At 35.4% G+C, this 22,955-nt stretch overlaps 3 protein-coding genes across 8 annotated transcripts; 1 reads left to right on the top strand and 2 right to left on the bottom strand.

Annotated features, from left to right (window-relative positions):
- Nucleotides 1-1,059: 1,059 nt before the first annotated feature.
- On the bottom strand, nt 1,060-4,032 carry LOC121980001. Its single transcript, XM_042531974.1, has 8 exons — nt 3,973-4,032; nt 3,793-3,867; nt 3,367-3,551; nt 2,622-2,856; nt 2,422-2,561; nt 1,904-2,082; nt 1,719-1,819; nt 1,060-1,620 (listed from the first exon to the last, which is right to left on the bottom strand). Exons 1-8 carry the CDS (start codon nt 4,030-4,032, stop codon nt 1,060-1,062), a joined length of 1,536 nt encoding a protein of 511 aa, XP_042387908.1.
- A 9,934-nt stretch (nt 4,033-13,966) lies between these two features.
- On the top strand, nt 13,967-21,042 carry LOC121981710. Of its 6 annotated transcripts, XM_042534380.1 has the most exons (9): nt 13,967-14,108; nt 14,187-14,203; nt 14,288-14,351; nt 14,590-14,624; nt 14,764-16,060; nt 17,975-18,172; nt 18,256-18,407; nt 20,308-20,772; nt 20,858-21,042. In XM_042534380.1, the coding sequence occupies exons 5-8, from the start codon at nt 14,782-14,784 to the stop codon at nt 20,755-20,757; spliced, it is 2,079 nt and encodes a 692-aa protein (XP_042390314.1). In that variant the 5' UTR covers nt 13,967-14,108; nt 14,187-14,203; nt 14,288-14,351; nt 14,590-14,624; nt 14,764-14,781; the 3' UTR covers nt 20,758-20,772; nt 20,858-21,042. The 6 variants fall into 6 exon arrangements, with proteins under 6 accessions (XP_042390314.1, XP_042390312.1, XP_042390316.1 ...); XM_042534378.1 differs by having other exon boundaries at nt 20,308-21,042; XM_042534382.1 differs by having other exon boundaries at nt 14,747-16,060; nt 20,308-21,042.
- A 1,157-nt stretch (nt 21,043-22,199) lies between these two features.
- LOC121981711 (40S ribosomal protein S16) lies at nt 22,200-22,899 on the bottom strand. The gene has a single exon (XM_042534385.1). It carries the CDS (start codon nt 22,841-22,843, stop codon nt 22,406-22,408), a length of 438 nt encoding a protein of 145 aa, XP_042390319.1. The 5' UTR covers nt 22,844-22,899; the 3' UTR covers nt 22,200-22,405.
- Nucleotides 22,900-22,955: the final 56 nt, after the last annotated feature.

Raw genomic sequence — 22,955 nt, 5'->3', positions numbered from 1 at the left:
AAAATATAGTTGGATTTGGATGGTCCAACATTATGAGTGGTGCCAACAGTATAGGTATACAATATATCTGGTAAGAGATTCAAATTTTCGTTGCATGCAAGTCCGTCCCATTCGTTACTATCGCGTCTGTGAGCTTCACGTCAAAGGCGTTGCCGCGTTGCCCCTAGGGCACAATGCAACTTTTGAGTTTCACATCAAAGGTGATGCCCCTAGGATATAGCGCAACTAGAGTAAAGTCGTCAATTTGAATTGGATTCATCGTTCACTTCGTCCAATAATGTAAATGAGTTGAGTTAAATTTTATCAATCCATTTTAAAGTGAATCCAGGCAGAGTGATTCGCCTAAGTCCGTGACCCACGTAGATTGGCATGTGGGTTGAATTTTTTTTTCTTTCTAAAATTTAAAATTAAAATGAAAAACTCAATGGACTCATGGGTATGACCCATCTAAATCGTTACCCAAACTTAAAATTTTCAATATTTTGAATATTTTTTAACAAACTATTTAACTCGCCTAAACTACAATCTAAATTTAAAATTTTCAATCTTTTTGATATTTTTTTATTATTTTTTCGACATACTCATGGGTTGGTCTGCCTAACACACAACCCACCTTGGGTTGAGGAATTTCCAGCCCGCCTTGCTAGAATCGACCCGTTCGATAGCACTACATAGAAGTCGGGAGGCATAATTGCTTCCTTGGGCATGTGTTCAAATCGCGGGGTTGGTAGTCGAGGAATACCCTCCCTCTTGAGGGCTTACTGCGTACTTGATTTATCTGCATGTATCTTACAATGGAGATGACAAAACTGGATCATTTGGAATGAGTGAAATCATCATGTAATTCTTTAACGTTGAAGATGTTTTTGAATAGAGTTGTCCAGGGGCGGATCCAGAGATAAATTTTAACGAGGGCTAACAAAATATTTTTTTTAACATAATAAATATATTTTATAACAAAAAGTTCAATTTGACATCATAAAAAGATAAAAATACTAAATTAATAAATTACAATTAGACTATTATTTATTGAAGTATTGGTTAACACTTGGTGACATATTAGGTGGTCGTTGGATAAGAAAGAGGAGGCAACTGCATCCTGTGGCTTTTCATCTTTTGAAAACGCTGCAATATTTGCTCATTTTCAATTGTTGAAAAGATATCTTTCTCGATGTATACGACTAGACTGTCATTCATCCACTGGTCTCCCATTCTGTTACGTAAATCAGTCTTTATCATCTTCATTGCAGAAAATACTCTTTCAACAGAAGCGGTCGCAACTGGTAAAACTAATGTCATCTCAATCAGACGATAAACCAATGGATAAGCTTGATTTTTTAGAGTTTCAATAATTTTCTGAGCAAAACTTCCCAAATCTTCAATTCCAGAAAAATTTGGATCATGTCGTATATTATGAATGAAATTCTGAAGTTGTTGTTTAATAACTATATAATCATTTGTTGAGAAGTCCTCAGGATATAAATCACAAAGCCGAACGAGTTTCTGAACATTGAATTCAGAAAAAGAATTCCTTGGATGAAGACATGCTATACAACTAAGCAATTCTGTGCTAACTTCTGAAAAACGAGTATTCATCTCTTGTATAACTAAATCAACAACCTGACATTGTAATTTGCAAGAATAATAATTAATAAGTAAAAAAAATCTTATTGATGAATATAATTATAATAAATTTTCTATTTTTTTAGAAATAATACCTGATAGAAAATCTCCACACGATAATAATGCAATTTGGTGATGACTTGCTTTCGACGTCTACTACGACCACCAATCAAACAATTGTCTTTCATCTCCGGCACTGGGATATCATTCAACTCACAAAATGTGTTGACTTTATCTATAATTATATGCCATCCTTCTTCCTTAAATATTTGAAATTGACCTTTCACACTTTCAATCAAACTTATGGTTTGGACAATATTTTGATCCTTTTGTTGTAACACAAGTGACAACTCATGTGTCATTCCCAATATCATCTTCATCAAGTGCAACATGAAAACAAACTCATAATTCTCCATTTTCTGAATCAAACTTTTGGCAACTCCTCTACTATCAAAAGAACTAGAATCATCACAAATATTCTCCAACACTTGTATCACTGAAGGCCACATAGATAATAGACGACCCAATGTCAAGTAGTGTGATCCCCAACGAGTGTCTCCTGGCCTTACTAAATTAATTTCTTGATTTTTGCCACTGCCCGTACTAATGTCTCCACCCTCCAACATTGCAACAATCCTATCATGTTCAATTTGCCTAAGTTGATCTCTCCTTTTACATGATGCTCCCGTTGTATTGACAATCATAGTGACATAGTTAAAAAAATCACTCGCATTGAGATTACTCTTGGCAACAGCAACAATAACTAACTATAATTGTTGAGAAAAACAATGAATATACCTTGCATATGGATTTTCTTGCAAAATGAGATATTTCAACCCATTGAATTCACTCCGCATATTTGAAGCTCCATCATATCCTTGACCTCTCAGTCTAGATAATAATAATCCATGTTTCACAAATAAAGCATCGATAGCATCCTTCAAAGAACGAGAGCTAGTGTCAGATACATGTACAATTGCAAGGAATCGTTCAATCACCTGTCTTCTTTTGTTCACATATCTCAAAACAACTATCATTTGCTCCTTCACTGAAATGTCTCGAGATTCATCAACCATTAAGGAGAAAACATTGTTTTCAATATCTTTGATTATGGAAAGTGTGATCTCAGAAGCACAAGCATGCGTAAGGTCTTTTTGAATTGTTGGAGAAATCATTTGATTGTTTCCGGGAGCATTTTGATTAACAACCTTTGAAACTTCCTCATTTCGTTGACTGTACCATTAAAGCAATTCAAGAAAGTTTCCTCTATTTAAAGAATTACTTGACTCATCATGTCCACGGAAAGACAGTCCCTGCTTCAAAAGAAATCGCGTAACATCCAACATTGCTGTTAAACGGGTGCGATAAGAAACCTCTATATCTCGCCCATGTGCTCGTAATATATTTGAAACAATATGTCTTTGATCTTGAAAAGATTCAAACTGTACTCTAGCATGATTGTGACAACTATCTATAGCACCATTATGCAAATTAAATCTTTCTAAAGCATTTTTCTAATTAATGAATCTCGTTTTTACAAAGGCATCCTCTTTATATTGACCTCCTTTATTTGATGGTTTAAAAAGATAACACCATAAGCAAAACGTCGCATCTTTTGATATGCTATATTCTAGCCATGTATATATTTTATATCAACTATCTTGGAAACTCCTTTCTTGATTACCAAAAGTTCTTTTTGGATACATATGCCCAATTGGTTGGCAGGGCCCCCTAGTCAAGTACTCTATTCGGACTTGATCTCGAATAGAAATATCAAACTCTTCAATTGATTTTCGTAATCCAGGATCACTAACAATATCATTTACATTTAATTCCACATGAGATTGAATTTCCACAACTTCACTAATATTAGGATCATTGGAAGAACTCTCACGAAAATGTTTATGTTTAAAAAACCTCTCCATAATCTATATAAATAAATAATTAAAAATAAAGTCATGCATATGATGTAATTAAATTAATATTCACAAATCACAATTAATTTAAACCCTAAACCCCTAATTTAAATTAACATAAAAAAGTAAAAAAAAAAAAAAGAGAGATAGGATCTGATTTGCTCATCAACAATTTCATATCAAGAGATAGAGGCTCATTCCTAACTCAGCAGGTGAACAACAAAGTAGCATAGAAGAAAAGGAATACACTAACCTCGTACAATGGCCTGTCCCTAGAGGCGGTTCCGTCTTCGACACGTTCACCTCTTGTCCTCTTCGATTGAATCAACTGCAGCGGATCAAAGCACCGAACGTAGGGTTAGCTTTACGAAGATGTGCAGGGAGGATAGGCAAAAGATGAGGGCTTCGATTGAGGGGTTGAGCAAAGAATAACCTGCTCTTCCGATACGAAGTTAACCAGGCGAAGCGGCGCTGCCGCCGACTCGTCCGCCATCACTGCAAAAATAACCTATTGGTTATTTGGGCTTGGGCTGCCAAGTGAAGTCTTTAAATTTTATTTTAAAAAATTAAAAGAAAAAAGAAAGATGAAAATGTCACTGCTTCTATTTTCGTCCTGTGGCTGTCGGAACTCGGACGTCGATCACGCCGAACACGCCGAAGACCAAACTTCTCATGCCAGGCTCCTCTTTACCTCTTTCTCCAGCAAATTTTAGCGAGGGCTTCAGCCCCCTCCAGCCCTCGCCTAGATCCGCCCCTGGAGTTGTCAGATGAACCGACCTGTAATGGACCGATCATTTAGGGGCGGGGCGGGTTGACCCGTCATTTTGATAGGTTGAAAAATTTCTAACTCAACTCAACTTGAGGAGGATTGCAGGTTAGATGCCCAACCCACACATCCACTAAAAAAAATAAAATAAAATTATATATAAAAAATTTTTAAAAAAAATAAATTTGGATTACAAATCAAATCTATGATTTAGCAGATGTGATTAATAGTATCTTTTCAAATTATTACTTTCTTTCATTTCATTGACAATTGTTATTTGATTTAAGTATAAGAAGTTGGCGGAGTTCGATCCGATTCAAGTTAAAGTCTGGTGTTCAAAATTCTTAAAATTTTTATCGGTTTTTTTTTCTAAAAAAAAGTGTGGTCATAGTTTTTTTATTTATCTAAAAGAACATTCTAGTTTTAAAATTATCAAAAAAAGACATCAAAAATAATATTATTCCTTTCCTATCCCTCCCACTAACCTCCTAAATCTCCTCCTTCTGTCGCCGTTTTCCAATGCATCACCTCTCTCTAGGATTAAAAATGATCCGATATTTTGCCATATCAAGCTTACTCTGGGCCTAATATGGTTCAATATTAGGTCCAACGTAAGTTTGATATTTCCCATATTAGGTCTACACTGGGCTTGATATTTTCTATATCAGACCTACACTGTACCTGATATTTTCCCTGTAATGTCCCTAATTTTTTTTTTGGGGAAAATAAATCATATATATCTATAAACTTAAATCAACATTGTCAACATGAAAGAAAATACTGAATTCTTAACATGAATTCTTGAATTTATTTGCAAACAAACAACTACTAGATTATGCGAAATGGTAAACTAAAGTAGGTTTTCGGGTTGCATGGGAGAGCTTCAAGGAGGTGTTCTATGCTAAATACTTCACGGAGGACGTGCGATCGAGGTTGACCCAAGAGTTCATGACGTTGCGACAGGGTAGCTGCACTGTTGTCGAGTTTATCAGGAAGTTCGAGTAGGGGTGCCACTGTATGCCCATGATAGCTGACAATCCTAAAGAAAAATTGAGGTACTTCATCGATGGCTTACGGCCTATCTTACGCCGCGATGTAAGGGTGGTCAACCCTAAACGTTACGCAGATGTCGTGACTAGGGCCCTAAGAGTGGCGCAGGATTAGAAAGACATAGAGGATGATAGACAAAACAAACGATCGTGCCCTGCAACCTATCAGCAGTCGCCTCAGCAGCGAAACAAGAGGGAAGCTACTGGACTCCAAAAGGGCCAAGAGGAGTGGTTGCAGAAGCAAGTGGATCCAAAGCCTCATGAGCCTCCGATATGCCCGACATGCCAACGCCCACACTCAGGAGTTTGCTTAAGGGGATCAGGCAAATGCTACAAATATGGGGCTACTGACCATATGAAAAAGGATTGTCCCTAAACCCGATCGCTCATACAAGGGAGGGTATTCTTGATGCAGGCCGAAGAGATAGATCTAGACATTTTAGGTAAATCATGAATTTAACGTTTGTAATTAAATAGTAGGCTTAAAAATGTTAATTTAGCATGCTAGTTGGGCTTGTACCTAAGGTGCTGCTACCTAGGATGAACTTGGTAAGTGTTAATTTCGGGGCGAAATTTTATTTAAAAAGGGAGAGGGGGGAGAATTGTAGTGTCGGGAAACTCAATGATTTAATTAAAAACGTTCACCTAATTTAATTAAGAATTTATTTAATTAAGTTAGTTTACAACTAGAGAATTTAGATTAATCAAATAATAAAATATAAATACATGAAATTTTTATATAAATTATCCATCTAAAAGATAATTGAAATATTATATATATTATAACATAAAATATATAATATAGATTATATAAGAAACGTATAGGTAAATTAGATTATATATATAATATATATTTAATCTCTATAAAAAATATATTATATATAATATAAAGAAAATATGATCAATATAATATAACGTATAGATAATTATAATATTATAATATAGGAATTATATATATATATATATGGATTACAAACATTTATATGTGATATAAATTATATAAGAAATGTGTACATATATATATAGTAAGAAATATGAATATAAGAAATGTGTAAATAATATTTTGATATATGAATCATATATACAGATATATCTAGATATATATGGATATATATAAAAATTTGATTCATATAAATAATATATTATACATAATATAAAGAAAAAAAAATAGAATCAACATAGATAATAACTATAAAGTTATAATATAGGAAATATATCTGGTATATATGGATATGTATATAATGTAATTGATAGAATATAGGCAAAGTCCTAATCTTCCATCTCTATAAAACGCCTACCTTCAAAAGCACCATCTTTTGATTTGAATCAGCCGACCCTAGGAAGCTCCGATCCACCCTCTTCATTGTTCTCCGTCGATTCTAGAGCTCTAAGGGAAGATAAAGACAGGAGAGTCGATAACTAAGAAAATTAAAGGCATGTTCCCTACTTGTGTAATGCTTTATTTAGTTCTTATATCTTGTGGAAATGCGAATACTATAGGGGTTGGTTTGATCATTGCTTTAGGGCATATTATGTTGGCTTTAATCCAATTTTTTTTTTTTACGAGTACCCTGGTTTTAAGCCTGTGTCGATGAGTGCAATCATCATGGTTTGGATACAGATTTCTGAGCAAGATATTAGTTGCATATTCTGTTCTTCGTGTATGCATACATCCTAGCAGAAATCATCGTGTTATTTTAAAAATGAGTCACGGTTCCAATTGTCTCAACGTGCAGTACATTAATTAAGTATGTAATCATGGATGTACAACGCGTTGTTTTAAAGGGTTAATCAGATTCTTAGTTTCATGTTACACGGGTTAATTTAAGTAACTAAATCCATCTATTACTTAATCCTTTATATATTTACTAATCATGTTATACGTTAATTTCATAGGATACTCTACATTTTTATTTGTATGCAATCCATTTGCCATGCATCTTAGTTTCACATTTTTCTCGATTTGTTCCTAAATAAAAATTAGAGAACTATGTATGCTTAAATTGTAGTGTAGGGATTTCAAATTTTGGATTCTTAGATTCTTAAGTTCTTTTACTTTAGAAGATGACATCACATTAGCTCCTATAATATTGGCGGGTTTTAGAATTTGCTTGGAGTGCTTGTGCCACCCTTGCTTCAAGTCATGAAAATTTAGTAGGTCATATGTATGATATGAATTTACATGTTTATATTTAAGATTATAATTATGTCATGTCTAAGTTGCTATATATGCTCATGCTATATTGATGCACAAGTCTACGTTTAAGCTTATGTTATGAATTTGCATGCTATGTTAAGAGTTAAGTTTATGTCCATGTTTAAGTAGTGATTAAGTTTATGTTACGTGCATGATTATGCTTATGTCCATGTTTATGTAATGAACGTGGTTAAGTGTAACCAATGTCCTCAGCTCGGGAGCTCACCAAATCTATGTGGTCGAGTGTGACCGGTGTCCTCAGCCCGAGAGCTCACCAAATCTATATGGTCGAGTGTGACCGGTGTCCTTAGCTTGGGAGCTCACCAAAATTCTATGTGGTTGAGTGTGACCAGTGCCCTTAGCCCAGGAGCTCATCAAAATTATATGAGGTTGAGTGTAACCGGTGTTCTTAACCCGGGAGCTCACCAAAATTCCATAAGGTAGAGTGTGACCGGTGTCCTTAATCCGGGAGCTCACCAAACTATGTAGTTGAGTGTGACCGGTGCACTTAGCCCGAGAGTTCACTAATTCTATGTGATTATGTTTATTTTCATGCTTAGCTTATATACATGATGATGCTTATGATTATGCTCATCCTTAGTATATACGTTTATGCCATGCAAGTATGCTTATGTCTATATTTATATATATGCTCATGAGTATGTCTATCTCATGCTTAGTTATTTACATGCTTATGCTTATGTTTCTGTTCATATATAGTATATGTGTTTACATCATGTAAGTATGCTTATGTCTATGTTTATTCACATGCTCATGATTATGTCTATTACATACTTAGTTATTTACATGCTTATGCGTATGCGCATGTCTGTATGCCTATGCCAATGTCTGTGCTCATGCTCATAATATGTCAGTAAGTCCTAGGTTACCTAGCTTGGGTACCCCGTAGTACACTAGATTATGAGCGCTACCTATTGCATAACACGGTTCAGAATATGCTAAGTCTCTCGACTCATATTATCACTTTTTTTTTTTGGAGGGGGGGGGGGGATAAATCATATATATCTATAAACTTAAATCAACATCGTTGACATGAAAGAAAATACTGAATTCTTAACATGAGTTCTTAAATTTATTTGCAAACAAGTAGCTACTAAAGTATGCGAAAAGATAAACTAAAGTAGGCCTTCGGGTTGTACTGTCATGGTCCCGAGTTGACTCACTGGTCATTGCCTCCTGCTTCATTCATCTCATTTCCTGAAAAAAAAAGTGATAATCTGTTAGTCGAGAGACTCAGCATATTCCAAATCGTGTTATATATGCAATAGGTAGCGCCCATAATCTAGTGTACTATGGGGTGCCCAAGCTAGGTAACTTAGGACTTACTGACATATTATGGGCATGAGCACATGCGTTGACATAGACATACAGACATTCGCATGCGCATAAGCATGTAAATAACTAAGCATGTAATAGACATAATCATGAGCATGTGAATAAACGAAGGCATAAATATACTTACATGACATAAACGTATATACTATAGATGAACAGAAACATAAGCATAAACATGTAAATAACTAAGCATGAGATAGACATACTCATGAGCATGTATATAAATATAGGCATAAGCATACTTGCATGACATAAACGTATATACTAAGAATGACATAATCATAAACATCATCATGTACATAAGCTAAGTATGAAAATAAACATAATCACAAAGAGTTAGTGAGCTCCCGGGTTAAAGGCATTGGTCACACTCAACTACATAGTTTGGTGAGCTCCCGGGCTAAGGACACCGGTCACACTCGACCACGTAAATTTGGTGAGCTCCCCGGCTGAGGGCGCCGGTGACACTTGACTGCATAGATTTGGTGAGCTCCCGGGCTGAGGACACCGGTCATACTCAACCATGTTTATTACATAAACATGGACATAAGTATAGTCATGCACTTAACATAAACTTAATCACTATTTAAATATGGACATAAGCTTAACTCTTAACATAACATACAAATTCATAACATAAGCTTAAATGTAAACTTGTGCATCCACATAGCATGAGCATATATAGCAACTTAGACATGGCATAATTACAATCTTAAATATAAACATGCAAATTCATATCATACATATGACCTACTAAATTTTCATGACGTGAAGCAAGGGTAAGCACAAGCACTCCAAGCAAATTCTAAAACCTGCCAATATTATAGGAGCTAATGTGGTGTCATCTTCTAAAGTAAAAGAACTTAAGAATCTATGAATCCAAAATTTGAAATCCCTACACTATAATTTAAGCATATATAGTTCTCTAATTTTTATTTGGGAACAGATCGAGAAAAACGTGAAACTAAGATGCATGGCAAATGGATTGCATACAAATAAAAATGTAGAGTATCCCATGAAATTAACGTGTAACATGATTAGTAAATATATAAAGGATTAAGTAATAGATAGATTTAGTTACTTAAATTAACCCGTGTAACATGAAACTAAGAATCTGATTAACCCTTAAAACAACGCGTTGTACATCCATGATTACATACTTAATTGTCCCCTCGGGGCGGTGCGATGGTTAAGACATGGGGAGTTGCCACATGAGGTCTTGGGGTCAAAACTCGGCGTGACCGAGCATAACCTCCCCCATGTCTTAGCCATTTGCACTAATGACTAGTAGTCACCCGTGATTTATCTCCTCCGTGTTGACCTAGGGACGGGTTGACGGGGACGCTAGGGGCGAGTGAATCGCCTTTTGCCATATAATTACATACTTAATTAATGCACTGCACGTTGAGACAATTGGAACCGTGACTCATTTTAAAAATAACACGATGATTTCTTGTAGGATGTATGCATACACGAAGAACAAAATATGTAACTAATATCTTGCTCAGAAATCTGTATCCAAATCGTGATGATTACACTCATCGACACAGGTTTAAAACCAGGGTATTCGTATAACAAAAAATGGATTAAAGCCAACATAATATGTCCTAAAGCAATGATCAAACCAACCCCTATAGTATCCGCATTTTCACAAGATATAAGAACTAAATAAAGCATACACAAGTAGGAAACATGCCTTTAATTTTCTTAGCTATTGACTCTCCCGTCTTTGTCTTTCCTTGGAGTTCTAGAATCGGCGTAGAAAAATGAAGAGGTTGGAGCTTCCTAAGGTCGGCCGATCCAAATCAGTAGATGGTTCTTTTGAAGGTAGGATTTTTATAGAGATGGAAGATTAGGACTGTGTCTATATTCTATCAATTATGTTATATACATATCCATATATATCACATATATATGTTATAATTTCTATATTATAATGTTATAATTTCTACAAATACGTCATGTTGATCCTATTTTTTCTTCTTTATATTATGTATAATATATTATTGATATAGATCAAATATATATATATATATATATATATATATATATATATATATATATATATATATATGATTCATATATCAAAATATTATCTACATATTTCTTACTATATATTATTGTACACATTTCTTATATAATTTATATCATATATGAACGTTTGTAATCCATATATATATATACACGTTATATTATATTGATCATATTTCCTTTATATTATATATAATATATTATTTATAGAGATTAAATCTATATTATATATATAATCTAATTTACCTACACATTTCTTATATAATCTATATTATATATTATAATATATATAATATGTTAATTATATTTTAGATGGATAATCTATATAAAAATTTCATGTATTTATATCTTATTATTTGATTAATCTAAATTCTCTAGTTGTAGGTTAACTTAATTAAATAAATTTTTAATTAAATTAAGTGAACCCTTTTAATTAAACCATTGAGTTTCCGGATACTACAATTCTAGAGCAAAAGTTCCTAGAAGGGTTGTGCCTACTGCTGGTTCTGAGAAGCTCAAAAAGTTAAGCATTAAGTCCTGTTAAAGCTTTATATCTTACACGTTTATTTAAATATTAAGTTAGAAACTTGATGTAGTATGGATAAGTAGACAAGTCTTAAACTTAAATTAATCTCGTAATGGTTCGACTGTTTACAACCATCTGCCTAAGCATTATGATAGAGGGAACAACATCGCAATGGTTGGATAGTATGACCAACTACATGTCAATCTAATAAGTCTTTTGTTGTTTCCATGGTATAGATATAGCAGATCTAAACACATGTTAACTTTATAGTAGCTTGGGTTGCATGCAGGTATGTCTCGTAGACATCACAATGGTGGGACCCCAAAAGAGAGGCAAGAGGTAGTACCCCCACCACCGCCTCAAGTGAGCCAAGAGCAAGTGCTTGCAGGAATGAGTCAATTCTTTGCACAGTTTAGTGGGCCTAATGCAGGGTTGAGCTATAGGGCGAGGCCAGAGGCAGTTTACGAATGTGTTTCGTAAGATGAACCCGACGGACTTCACTGAAACTACAGACCCGATGGTAGCGAAAAATTAGATCAATTCATGGAGTTGGACTGTGCGGATAGGGTGACGTGTGCCACTTATCTCCTCAAGGACGATGCCCTGCTATGGTGGGAGGGGGCAACCGTAGGTCTGAACCTAGCTACACTATCATGGGAGGGCTTCAAGAAGGTGTTCTATGCTAAATACTTCACGGAGGATGTGCGATCGAGGTTGACCCGAGAGTTCATGACGTTGCGATAGGGTAGCTGCACTGTTGCCGAGTTTATCAGGAAGTTCGAACAGGGGTGCCACTTCGTGCCCATGATAGTTGACAATATATCTAGGGGCTTGACTTTGTATATGCTTTAATTCAGGTGACCGTAGAGTTTCAAGGGTCGGCGCCTAAACTAGGAAGTCTTTTGACCGATGTCCTTAGCTCGGGAGTTCACCAAAATTATATGAGGTTGAGTGTGACCGGTGTTCTTAGTTCGGGAGCTCACAAAATTCCATAAGGTGGAGTGTGACCGGTGTCCTTAGGCCGGGAGTCCACCAAACTATGTAGTTGAGTGTGACCGGTGCCCTTAGCCCGGGAGCTCACTAACTCTATGTGATTATATTTATTTTCATACTTAGCTTATGTACATGATGATGCTTATGATTATGTCCATCCTTAGTATATACGTTTATGCCATGTATGTATCCTTATGCCTATGTTTATATACATGCTCATGAGTATGCCTATCTCATACTTAGTTATTTACATGCTTATGCTTATGTTTCTGTTCATCTATAGTATATATGTTTATGTCATGTAAGTATACTTATGTCTATACTTATTCACATGCTCATGATTATGTCTATTACATGCTTAGTTATTTACATGCTTATGCGTATGCACATGTTTGTATGCCTATGTCAACGCTTGTGCTCATGCCCATAATATGTCAATAAGTAAGTCCTAAGTTACCTAGCTTGGGTACCCCATAGTACGCTAGATTATGGGCGCTACCTATTGCATAACATGGTTCAGAATATGCTGAACCTCTCAACTCATAGATTATCACTTTTTTTTTTTTCAGGAAATGAGATGAATGAGGCAAGAGGTAATGACCAGTGAGCCAGCTCGGGACCATGATAATACAACTCAAAGACCTACTTTAGTTTACCTCTCCGCATAGCCTAGTAGCTGTTTGTTTGCAAATAAATTCAGAAACTCATGTTAAGAATTCAATATTTTTTTTCATGTCGACGATGTTGATTTAAGTTTATAGATATATATGATTTATTCTCCCCCCCCAAAAAAAAAAAAAAAAAAAAAATTAGGGACGTTACATTCCCATATTAGGTCCACCAGGAGATGCATTGGAAAAATAACATCCGGAGAGAGGATATTTAGGAGGTTGACGAGAGGAGCAGGGATCCTCTAGTCTGCTTATAGCGGACCAAGTCCTGGTATATTGTAGTGATTGGAAGAATTTAATGGTCTCCACCTGCTCCAATCATTGCCCTTGGTCCAGGGGCAGACCAAGATAGACGGGACCAGAGGATCCCATCGTCCTGTCATTGACGGGAGAGATAGGAAGGGAATAATATTTTTTTTGATGTTCTTTTTGATAATTTTAAAATTAGGATACCTTCTAGTAAATAAGGAAATATTACAATTCCCTTTAATAAAAAAGTCAATTTTTATTTTTAATTTTTAGCTTTGGAGATTTTTTTTCCTCGATCCGCATATTAATCTAAGCCCGTCGTCGATCATAGACCCAAGTGAATTGAATCATCTTGAGATATTTTTAAAAATAAATTATTAAAATTTTAATTTAGTCCGTTTAAATTATTTAACTGACTGTGTTCTTTGGAGGCTCCTCACGCTTTGACCAGGTTGAACTGGATCGGAGTGGACTTGACCAGGCCGTTCGGCTTAACGGGTTCGGATCCTCATTTGTGCGCTAGCAGCGCTACGTTCGGACACGGACGGGGGAGTATAAATATATACAAGCTAAGGCAGCCGTCGTCCATTCCGACCACAAACCCTCGCCCTTTCCTTTCGCCTCTCCGCCTTGCCTATCGCTCCGCCTTGCACCCGTTTCTGGAGCCAAATCGATAGAGAGAGCGAACAAGCCCTGGAAAAGGACTATCCTCTAGCGCTCGCTTGCTACCCGTAGAGATCCTTCTTCGTCCTTCATGTTCTTCGTGGATTACAACCTTCAATTTTATATTTTTTTTGTTTTTTTTTCAGGAAGAAAGGAGATTGAGGTGGCTATTACCTTCCTCCCTGAGATTCGTTTTTTTTTCCTTTTACGATTTACTGTCTATTTGCATTTCTTTTCATGAAAGTAGGGTTTCTCATTCTGGCTTCTTCTGAATCCTCGACCGTTTTTCTTCTCGGAGAGCTGCTTTCCTGGTGAGTTCTTGGTTCTGGATGGTGTTTGAACGAAAGTAAATATTTTGGAGCTCGCATTTGAGTTTTGGTTATTCGTGACCTTTTTGTCTGGTGAATAGGTTTTGTAGTTCGTTTGTGTCTGCATTTCTCAATGTTGCCCCAAAAGTCAAGCTTTAACTTCGGTTTTGTAAATCTATTTTGTTGTCTTTTGCAACTTGGCTGATGTTGTTTATTTCTGCTTTTTCTTTGACTATCACAGATTCTCACTTCCAGAGCTAACTTTTCTTATTTCAGGTATGATCTTTTATGTTTCAGTGTATGGTAGTTGCAATTTTTTTTTTTCTAGATTTTGGGAATTTTTCTCTTCTCCTTTGTTAGATAGTCCTGCTTCATGTTTTACTATTTATCATTTGAAGAAAAACATGTGTTGTAGGACTGTAGCCTAAACAGTATGTCATCGCCATATCCTGTGCTCAACAACAAATCCATTGACCAATGGAAGGTTACTGAATTGAAAGAAGAGTTAAAGAAAAGAAAACTACCAGTAAGAGGTTTGAAGGATGAATTGGTACGGAGGTTAGCTGATGCAATGGATGCCGAGGTTGTGGAGAACAAAAAGAAAGTTGATGATGAAGTCAAAGAAGATGAGCCTAAGGTGGCAGAAAATTTTGAAGTAGAAAGTGCTACTATGGTTGGCAAAATTAAACATCCAAATGAGCAAGATGACTTCTCCAGTGCTTCTATGGTTGACAAAGTTAAAGATCCAGATGAGCAGGATGACTTCACCAATACCACTATGGCTGTCAAAGATTCTGATATCACTGGCATTGTGAAAATTGGCATATCTGATGATCATTCGGATGCTGGAAAAACTGAACATGATGGTGCAACAAAAGCTACTTCAGAAGTGACCAATATAGACATCAACCAAGATTTGAAAATGGAAGATGCTGGGGCAGTTTCTTCAGGATTGGATGCATCCATTTTAGAAACAGAAGCTCATGTGGAAGCCTTGGAAGATGATGCAACTGAGAGCCACACTGTGACCTTGCATTACGATTTAGATGCAGTTGTAACAAATTCTGAAGAAAAGCTCGATGAACTGATGCAGGACGATTCAAACCTCCCCCTTGAGGAAATCAAAGCCGGCCCTGAATCAAACAACCAGGTATCTGTGGTCAGCCTAGACTTAGGATCCCAGGTTAAGTGTGAGTCCCTTCCTATTGATTCTGTGTCAATTATTGAAAAGAATAAATTAAAGGATAATTTAAATGCTGCTGACTTTTATTTAGAACAAGAGGTTGTTAAGCAGGAGATGGTTCAGCCATCATCCAGCATTGTTCCTTCACTAGGTGGCGATCTGCAGACTGTGCATGATGCTAAAGAGAAAGTTAATCACCTGGTCTCCGTGGAAGATACAAATGTTAAAAAAAATACATTTGTTGATGAAGGCAAGAAAGAAGATAACCTTGATGAAGAGTCTCCAGAAAAACTGAACTTAGATAGGAGTTCGAGTGATGAATTGATGGAGGATGATGTATTGGAAAGTAAAAACATTGATTCCAATATCCAATCTGAGGAATTAGTTGAAAAAATTGAGGTGATACAAGAGCTTGCTGTTAGTGATACGAGAAACATTGACGTTAAGCAGGATGGGTTAATTCTGGAGGTAACTATTAATGAAGACATCAAGAAGCCAGCACTCCTTAGTGAAAAGAGAAAATTAGAAGGTACTGACAGTGGATTAGAATATTAATTCTGTTAAATCATTTGATCTTATTTGCTTATTTTTCTTGAATGATATTTATTTCAATACTAAGTGTGATGGCAAATATTTGCTCTATCAATATGGTATAGTCATAATTCTAAGTCTGAGCATGTTTAATGTGTTCTATTTTAATAGAGTCAATGAACTCATATATAAAAACATATGGGATAAACTCCCTTCAAACAAATCTCTGACATTCTTTATGACCCCAGGTATGAAAATGGCTAAACTTTATAGGTCTACGCTTTCCAACTTGGCCTAGTCACTTGAATCCTATTTGCATTAACAACTTGCTCATGTGCCAATTTCTTTTCCCTGATCGAAATTAAATTTTTTATTTAATTAACAAACAATTTATAACGTATATGTGATATTTTGAACAGACTTTTATAAATTTTAATTAGATTATCCTAATAAAATATATAAAAAATATTTTAAAATTAATGTAAAATTTATTAATTAATATTCTGAAAATTTGTTTTTTAATGTTTTAAATTTCATATAAAAATTTAAAAAATCTAATAATTCTGATTTATATTCTAATATATATATATTTTTTATTATTTTAAATATGATTTAAAATTTTTAAAAAATTCTTTAAAAATTCTATTTTTTTTAATAAATTAGATTTATATTCTGATATTTTTTTGTATTTTTTTACTATTTAAAATATATATTATTTAATTAATAATTAATTAAATGAATAAACAGTTAATTTATATAATCTTATATAAAGTAATATCTTTATATTAATTTATATACTTATTATTATAGACAAATTAATTTTAATTTGAGTTATTGATAGATCAATTTTTTTTAACAATAACAATAACCAAACCTTATCCTACTAGGTGAGGTCGGCTATATGAATTCTTTTACGTTATTGAGTTCTATCTCCTATTATACCATCATCTATATTTAAATAAATTTTTCTTATTTTATTGTTGCTAACTAAGTATTAAAGAAAATTGTATTTAATTATTTTTTTTCTAACAATATTAAGTTATTCAATAATTGAGAACTTATACAAAATCAATATACAACTTATTTTTATATGCACCATAAACATATTTCTTTTATAATTACTATATATATATATATATATATATATATTGGCATGATATGATATCGAAATCGTATCGTTCCAGTATGGGACTGAAATTTCGGCACGGTTTGAAATTTTAAACCTTGCTTTGTATTGCTGCAATATCAAATTTTTAACGGCTAAATTCTTTTGTACTGCACTGGAAAACTTATGTTTTTTTTTACCAGGCAGCATTTTGATGTGCATGCCGCACATTGAAGTTTATATGCTGCTTTAGGTGCTCAAAGTCTTTTATTTAATTATGTCGATCTTGGAGGAGCTTTTATAATTAGATAAGATAATCTGGTTAGAGTACTAAAAGATTAACTTGATGTACCCATTAAACTGTAGGTGCAAAACAGTTATCCTGATATGCTAATTTCTTTTTCATTATGGTAAAAAGAGATAGTTTATTGAATTTGACTTGCAATCGACAAATTTGTTTGTGGTCTGCTTCTTATCTTTGTAGTTCAATGGAAACACTTGATCTTATAGTAGAGTGTTTGAATAAAGTGTTGAAATAGTACATTGGCTACATTAGCTTGTTATATAATTGCATTCAACTATTTCAAATCCTGTATACTTCCATATTCTTCGTTCAGTTTTAGTTGTGTTTGGGATGCTATATGTCAGCTATTCATGGTAGCAGTTGCTCTGTTCATCGAGTCATCATTCAACATTATATGCTACTATTTTGCATTTTATTTGCTTGTACTATTCCTTTTTCTGGCATGTCTTGCCAAATGGCATCTCAGTAGTGAAGTAATCAATTTAATGGCCTTTTTGGGTCAGACCAAGAAGCTGCTGCAAGCAATGAGGTTCCGAAACGGCAGCGGCGTTGGAGTTCAGACACTGTTAAAATTCCAGAACGTCAATCATCTAACCTCAGTACATCAAGTGCACCTAAGAATACATTTGAAATTACTTCTAGACGCACATTCAATAAACCTGATTTAAAGGATGCTGGAGGTTCTCAGAAGGAACGGATTGGTGAGATTAAGTGATCTGTATTGTCTAATTTTATCTCATATTTTGAATAATTTTGTTTGACCAGACGCTGTTCTAAAATGCAGTTCCACCATCACAGAAACCTGCAACCACTTCACTACGAATTGACAGATTTGTGCGCCCTTTCACTCTGAAAGCTGTGCAAGAGCTGCTTGCAAAAACTGGAACAGTTTCCAGTTTCTGGATGGACCACATTAAGACCCACTGCTATGTTACTGTATGTTCATGCTATGTTATGTATCCTTAGCTCCACTTTTCCTTGTGTACTGTAACCTTGTTGTTTTTTGTGTTTGCAATGTTTTGTTGCAAGTTTCTTCTTATTGAATTTGATTAGTATGGTAATTGTTCTTTATATAATTATATCACTTATAAATAATCTTACATTTTAAAATTTAAAAATGAAGGAATTAACATCATCCTATTATAACAATATGGAGATATAAATTTATGAATGTTTAATGTTCAGTATCTAACCTGTAAATTTTTTAGAAAAAAAAATTGATCTGTTGTTTACTTCATTATGTCTTTTGACTAGGCCTCTATGGTCCATTTATTGATCAACACCCTGGCAGATTTCCAACTTCTTGTGCAGTCTAAGCCGGACTTAGTATGGCTGTTTGTTGAAATTTGTTGCATGTTTTTGGCCATCTGCTTTAATTCTCTACCCGGAGATAACCAGGCCAAGAATTCCCTATAGGATGATGCTACAAGCATGTTTGATAGTAGCACATGCAGATTTGGCTTAATCGCCCAGGTCTAGACTAAAGAAAGATTTTAATGCTTTATCAACCATAATATGCTTTTGATTGGTAGTTGGTAGGAAAGAAAGTGAAATTTCTTTAGTCGTGAGGAGGATTTCATATGGAAAGTTTAGTGGAACCTTCAAAGTGTTTTGTTCAATGACGTGATTTTGGAACTTCCTAGTGATAGAATGCTACCAGGTTAGAGTTTGATGCCTGATGCAACTGACTATAGAGTTCAATACTCAATAAAACCAAGTTTCATACTTGCATTTTTCTGTAGATTTCCATTTTTTTTCATTTCTTCCTTGTTCTTTGTATTCCTTATACTGTCATCAAAGATTGAAGTGGGAAGGAGAAGATGAAAGGAGTGAGGATAGTTAAAAAGTTTGAGGAGATATTTTGCTTCAAATAAGTTATCATGCATATTCCTCGACCAGCTTCATTAGGAACTTTTGTTGCTAAATGTTGCTGGCTCTGTACTTTTTTCACTAAATGCATCCATGAACATAATATTATTTATATGGTGATTTAGTTGTAAATCTTCAAGCTGCAGGAGAGTGAATATATTTTTTGATGCTTTGCTCACTGATACATGATAAGGTCTGAATAACCAATAGCTGACCGCAAATCTCAGGACTTAAAGTTGGCTTGTTATTCTTATCTTTGTTTCTTAATTTTAGGAGTTCAATCTAATTCCAGCTTGGTCCTTCTAGTTTTTCACTAATTAGGACTAATAATATCAGATTAAACCATGGTAAAAGCAGGAATGATTTTGTTATTTCCTGTGATATTATGTTATGCACCATCACAGCCTTTTATTTGTTTGCAATCTTCTGTATGGTCAAATTTATGTTTTATTCTTAATATTCATAGTTAACTTTCTGTTTTAAACACATGCTCTACTTTTGTATATATTATGTTAGTTATGTTATCCACTTATTTAATAGTTTCTTATATTATATTATCTACTTGACAGTTTCTGGCAAATAGCTGCCATCATAACTAAATTCATGTAATTCACTCTTCTTTATCCGGTTTCTTGTACATGCACTTTCTTTGCTATATAACTCCCATCATTCACAGTATAACACTGTAGTAGCAGCATTAGCATCAGCAGCCTCCTATCCAATGAAATCATTTTTTCCCTCTTCTAATGTTGCGTCTGATTTTCAAGTGTTTGAAGGGGTTAACTGGTTTTATGGAACATCATCACATCATCTTAACCCAAGTCAGTTCCGATCATCTTTTGACTTTATAGGGGATTTCAGTGTTCAACTATGTATTTTCATTATTTCTCCAAGCGATGAAAATGGAAAGTTTTCTCCAATTTGATGTTGGTCAACTTTTACAAAGCCTTACTGTTATGTTTTGCAGTATTCTTCAGTGGAGGAAGCCACTTCAACTCGCAGTGCTGTTTACAATCTGCAGTGGCCTCCCAATGGTGGAAATCTTTTGGTTGCGGAGTTTGTTGATCCCCAAGAAGTCAAGGCACAAACTGAGGCACCGCCACAGGCCCCAGCTTCAAACCCAAACACACCCAAGGCTACAAACTTTCAGCAACCTCAGGCTGCTCAACCTCCAGCTCATCAGCATGCTCTGAAACAACACCAACCTTTGCCTCCCATCACAAGACAACCTGATCCACAGCCTGTAAGAGAGCGACTCCCCCCACCTCCACCTCCAAGGGAGCCCGACCCACCTGCTCTGACACTCGATGATCTGTTTAAGAAGACAAAGGCTGCCCCAAGAATCTATTATCTGCCCTTGACTAAAGAAGAGGTGGCATCAAGGCTTGCAGCACGTGGTAAAAACACCAAGAACTAGCAAGTTCAGCTCCAGGTGACGCTGGAATTTTTTTTTTTTGTGATGGGTTTATGTAGTTTGACAGATCTTTGATGCTTTTGTTCAAACACTTATTTTTCAGTGACAGAACAAGGGTGAATCGAGGACTGTGTTTCAAATTGATTAGTTAGTTGTGTTGTCTTGTAACTCCAGGAACTAACCAGTAGGAGAGTAAACTCTGTAGGTATCAAAAACTCGTTATCTTTGATTGCCAGAAAAACAATTTGTGGATGTAATCAGCAGTAGCTATTCACGATCTTCCAAATAGCCACATGTTTAACCTAGAAAAAGTTTTGAATGGTCGATTTTTCATATTTGTGTGTGATGATGAGATGATCAACCTTAAATATTCGAGTAGAAAAGGTTTGATTGGTGCAGTAGAAAAGGTTGGAAGTGACAGTGTAACCCAATGGGTACATAGTATTCATCATTGTAACATCCGAAGATTCTATCAGTCTGTTTATTATTCAGATTTTACAATTCTGGCCACACATTTCGCTCACCAACAGCATTCTGCTTATTTGGTAGGCAACTGTGGTTGATCTAATTTTTAGTAGGATGAATGCTGCACCTGCAAATTCGACTGGAATTTAATGGCAATGATGGATTTGATACGAGAAACGTTAGTGAACATTTTTGAAACAAGTCTTAAGGAAAAAAGAAAATAATAAAATAAAGGACGGGACTAATGATGTATAAAATCATTCAAAAAAAAATTTCTACGTACTAATGGTAGCAATAAGTGGAAAATGAATTTAGAAGATATAGTCTCTAGTATAAATGTCGAGAAAATGAATTTAGACGATATAGACATTTAAAAACTAGTTCAAAAAATAAACTTGAATTATTACAATAAAAATAACTTAATCGATTTAGTGTAACCTTAAAATGATAACAATAGTTTGCGTAGAACACATGGGAGATGAAGCGAAAATTACACAAAAAATTAAGCAACAAGATATATGAGGAAGGACATTCAAATTTGAGGAAAAAAGACTTAAAAGAGAAACAAAACATGCAATAGAACAACATTTACCAGGAAAAGCTCAAAAAATGAGAGGGAAAAACAGGCAGATGAGAGAGAAATCTCAGTGTGGTATCTAAAATTTGTAGAGTAAAAACAACAATCAAAATCACAATCATCGACGTCAGGTCATAGATGCTCTGATCGAAGAAGTAATATAGATCACAAAAGAATCTTATAAAATTTCCCTCAAAATTATTCAGAAAAAATGAAATACCTGACCATGATGACCAATTCATACCAGTATTGTATTGTTGCCTCGCTACAAAAACAACTCTACCACAATGACTCATTCATTGTTTGATAGCAACATAATTGTGCAATCATTAAACTACAATCTATGAGATTTGTCATCAAAATGGAATCGAATCGCTCAAAAACACCATGATGCCAAAATAAATGGTGAGCAACAGAAACAATTTTGCATATTCCAGACAAAGATTGATCTTAATCAACATAATCGAACCTAATAAAGTATGTCTCTTTGTTACCAAAGCCACAATAGAAACTATAAATAAAACTACGTTTATCAATATGATTAAAAGTTCATGCAAAAAAGAACTAGCAAGCGAAGCAAGATTGGAACTTTCCTATGAATGACGAGCTCTAGCGGTAGGACTTCTGGAACCGAGCACGAGCACCCCGACCACCGAACTTCTTTGGCTCGCACCGGCGTGGGTCGGCGACGAGGAGGGTGCGATCGTAGCGGACGAGGATGTCCTTGATTTCCTGCTTGGACTGCTCGTCGACGTACTTCTGGTTGTAAGCGACGAGGGCCTTGGCGATGCTCTGGCGGATAGCATATATCTGGGAGGTCTTGCCGCCCCCGCGGACGCGGATGCGGATATCGACGCCCATGAAGCGCTGCCGGCCGAGGAGGAGGATGGGCTCGAAGGCCTTCAGGCGGAGGATCTCCGGCTTCACCAGCTCGATAGGCACGCCGTTCACCTTGATCAGTCCACGTCCGCGCTTGCAGTGCGCCACCGCCACCGCCGTCTTCTTTCTACCGAAGCACTGCACCGACTCCGCCGCAGGGGTCGCCATGGTCGCCGCTCGAGCACGGGGAGAATAGGCGAGATGAAACCCTAGGCTAGCGTATCTATCGGGTTATATAGTGGTCGGTGGACGGGACTAGCGATTGGGAAGCGGTTTTGCC

Source organism: Zingiber officinale, chromosome 5A, assembly GCF_018446385.1.
Source record: "Zingiber officinale cultivar Zhangliang chromosome 5A, Zo_v1.1, whole genome shotgun sequence".
Lineage (NCBI taxonomy): Eukaryota > Viridiplantae > Streptophyta > Magnoliopsida > Zingiberales > Zingiberaceae > Zingiber > Zingiber officinale.
The sequence above is the reverse complement of the archived record's forward strand: the minus strand, read 5'-3'. Positions and strand labels throughout refer to the sequence as shown.

Excerpts from the sequence above, each read along its gene's own strand:
- LOC121980001 (XM_042531974.1), bottom strand. The coding sequence starts at position 4,032 with ATGGCGGACGAGTCGGCGGCAGCGCCGCTTCGCCTGGTTAACTTCGTA. Across the intron at positions 3,868-3,972 it reads ACTTCGTATCGGAAGAGCAG|TTGATTCAATCGAAGAGGAC; the intron begins GTTATTCTTTGC and ends GATCCGCTGCAG. Across the intron at positions 1,621-1,718 it reads GTGTGGAGATTTTCTATCAG|GTTGTTGATTTAGTTATACA; the intron begins GTATTATTTCTA and ends TTACAATGTCAG.
- LOC121981710 (XM_042534384.1), top strand. The coding sequence starts at position 14,782 with ATGTCATCGCCATATCCTGTGCTCAACAACAAATCCATTGACCAATGG. Across the intron at positions 16,061-17,974 it reads TGAAAAGAGAAAATTAGAAG|ACCAAGAAGCTGCTGCAAGC; the intron begins GTACTGACAGTG and ends TTTTTGGGTCAG. Across the intron at positions 18,173-18,255 it reads TTCTCAGAAGGAACGGATTG|TTCCACCATCACAGAAACCT; the intron begins GTGAGATTAAGT and ends TCTAAAATGCAG.
- LOC121981711 (XM_042534385.1), bottom strand. The coding sequence starts at position 22,843 with ATGGCGACCCCTGCGGCGGAGTCGGTGCAGTGCTTCGGTAGAAAGAAG.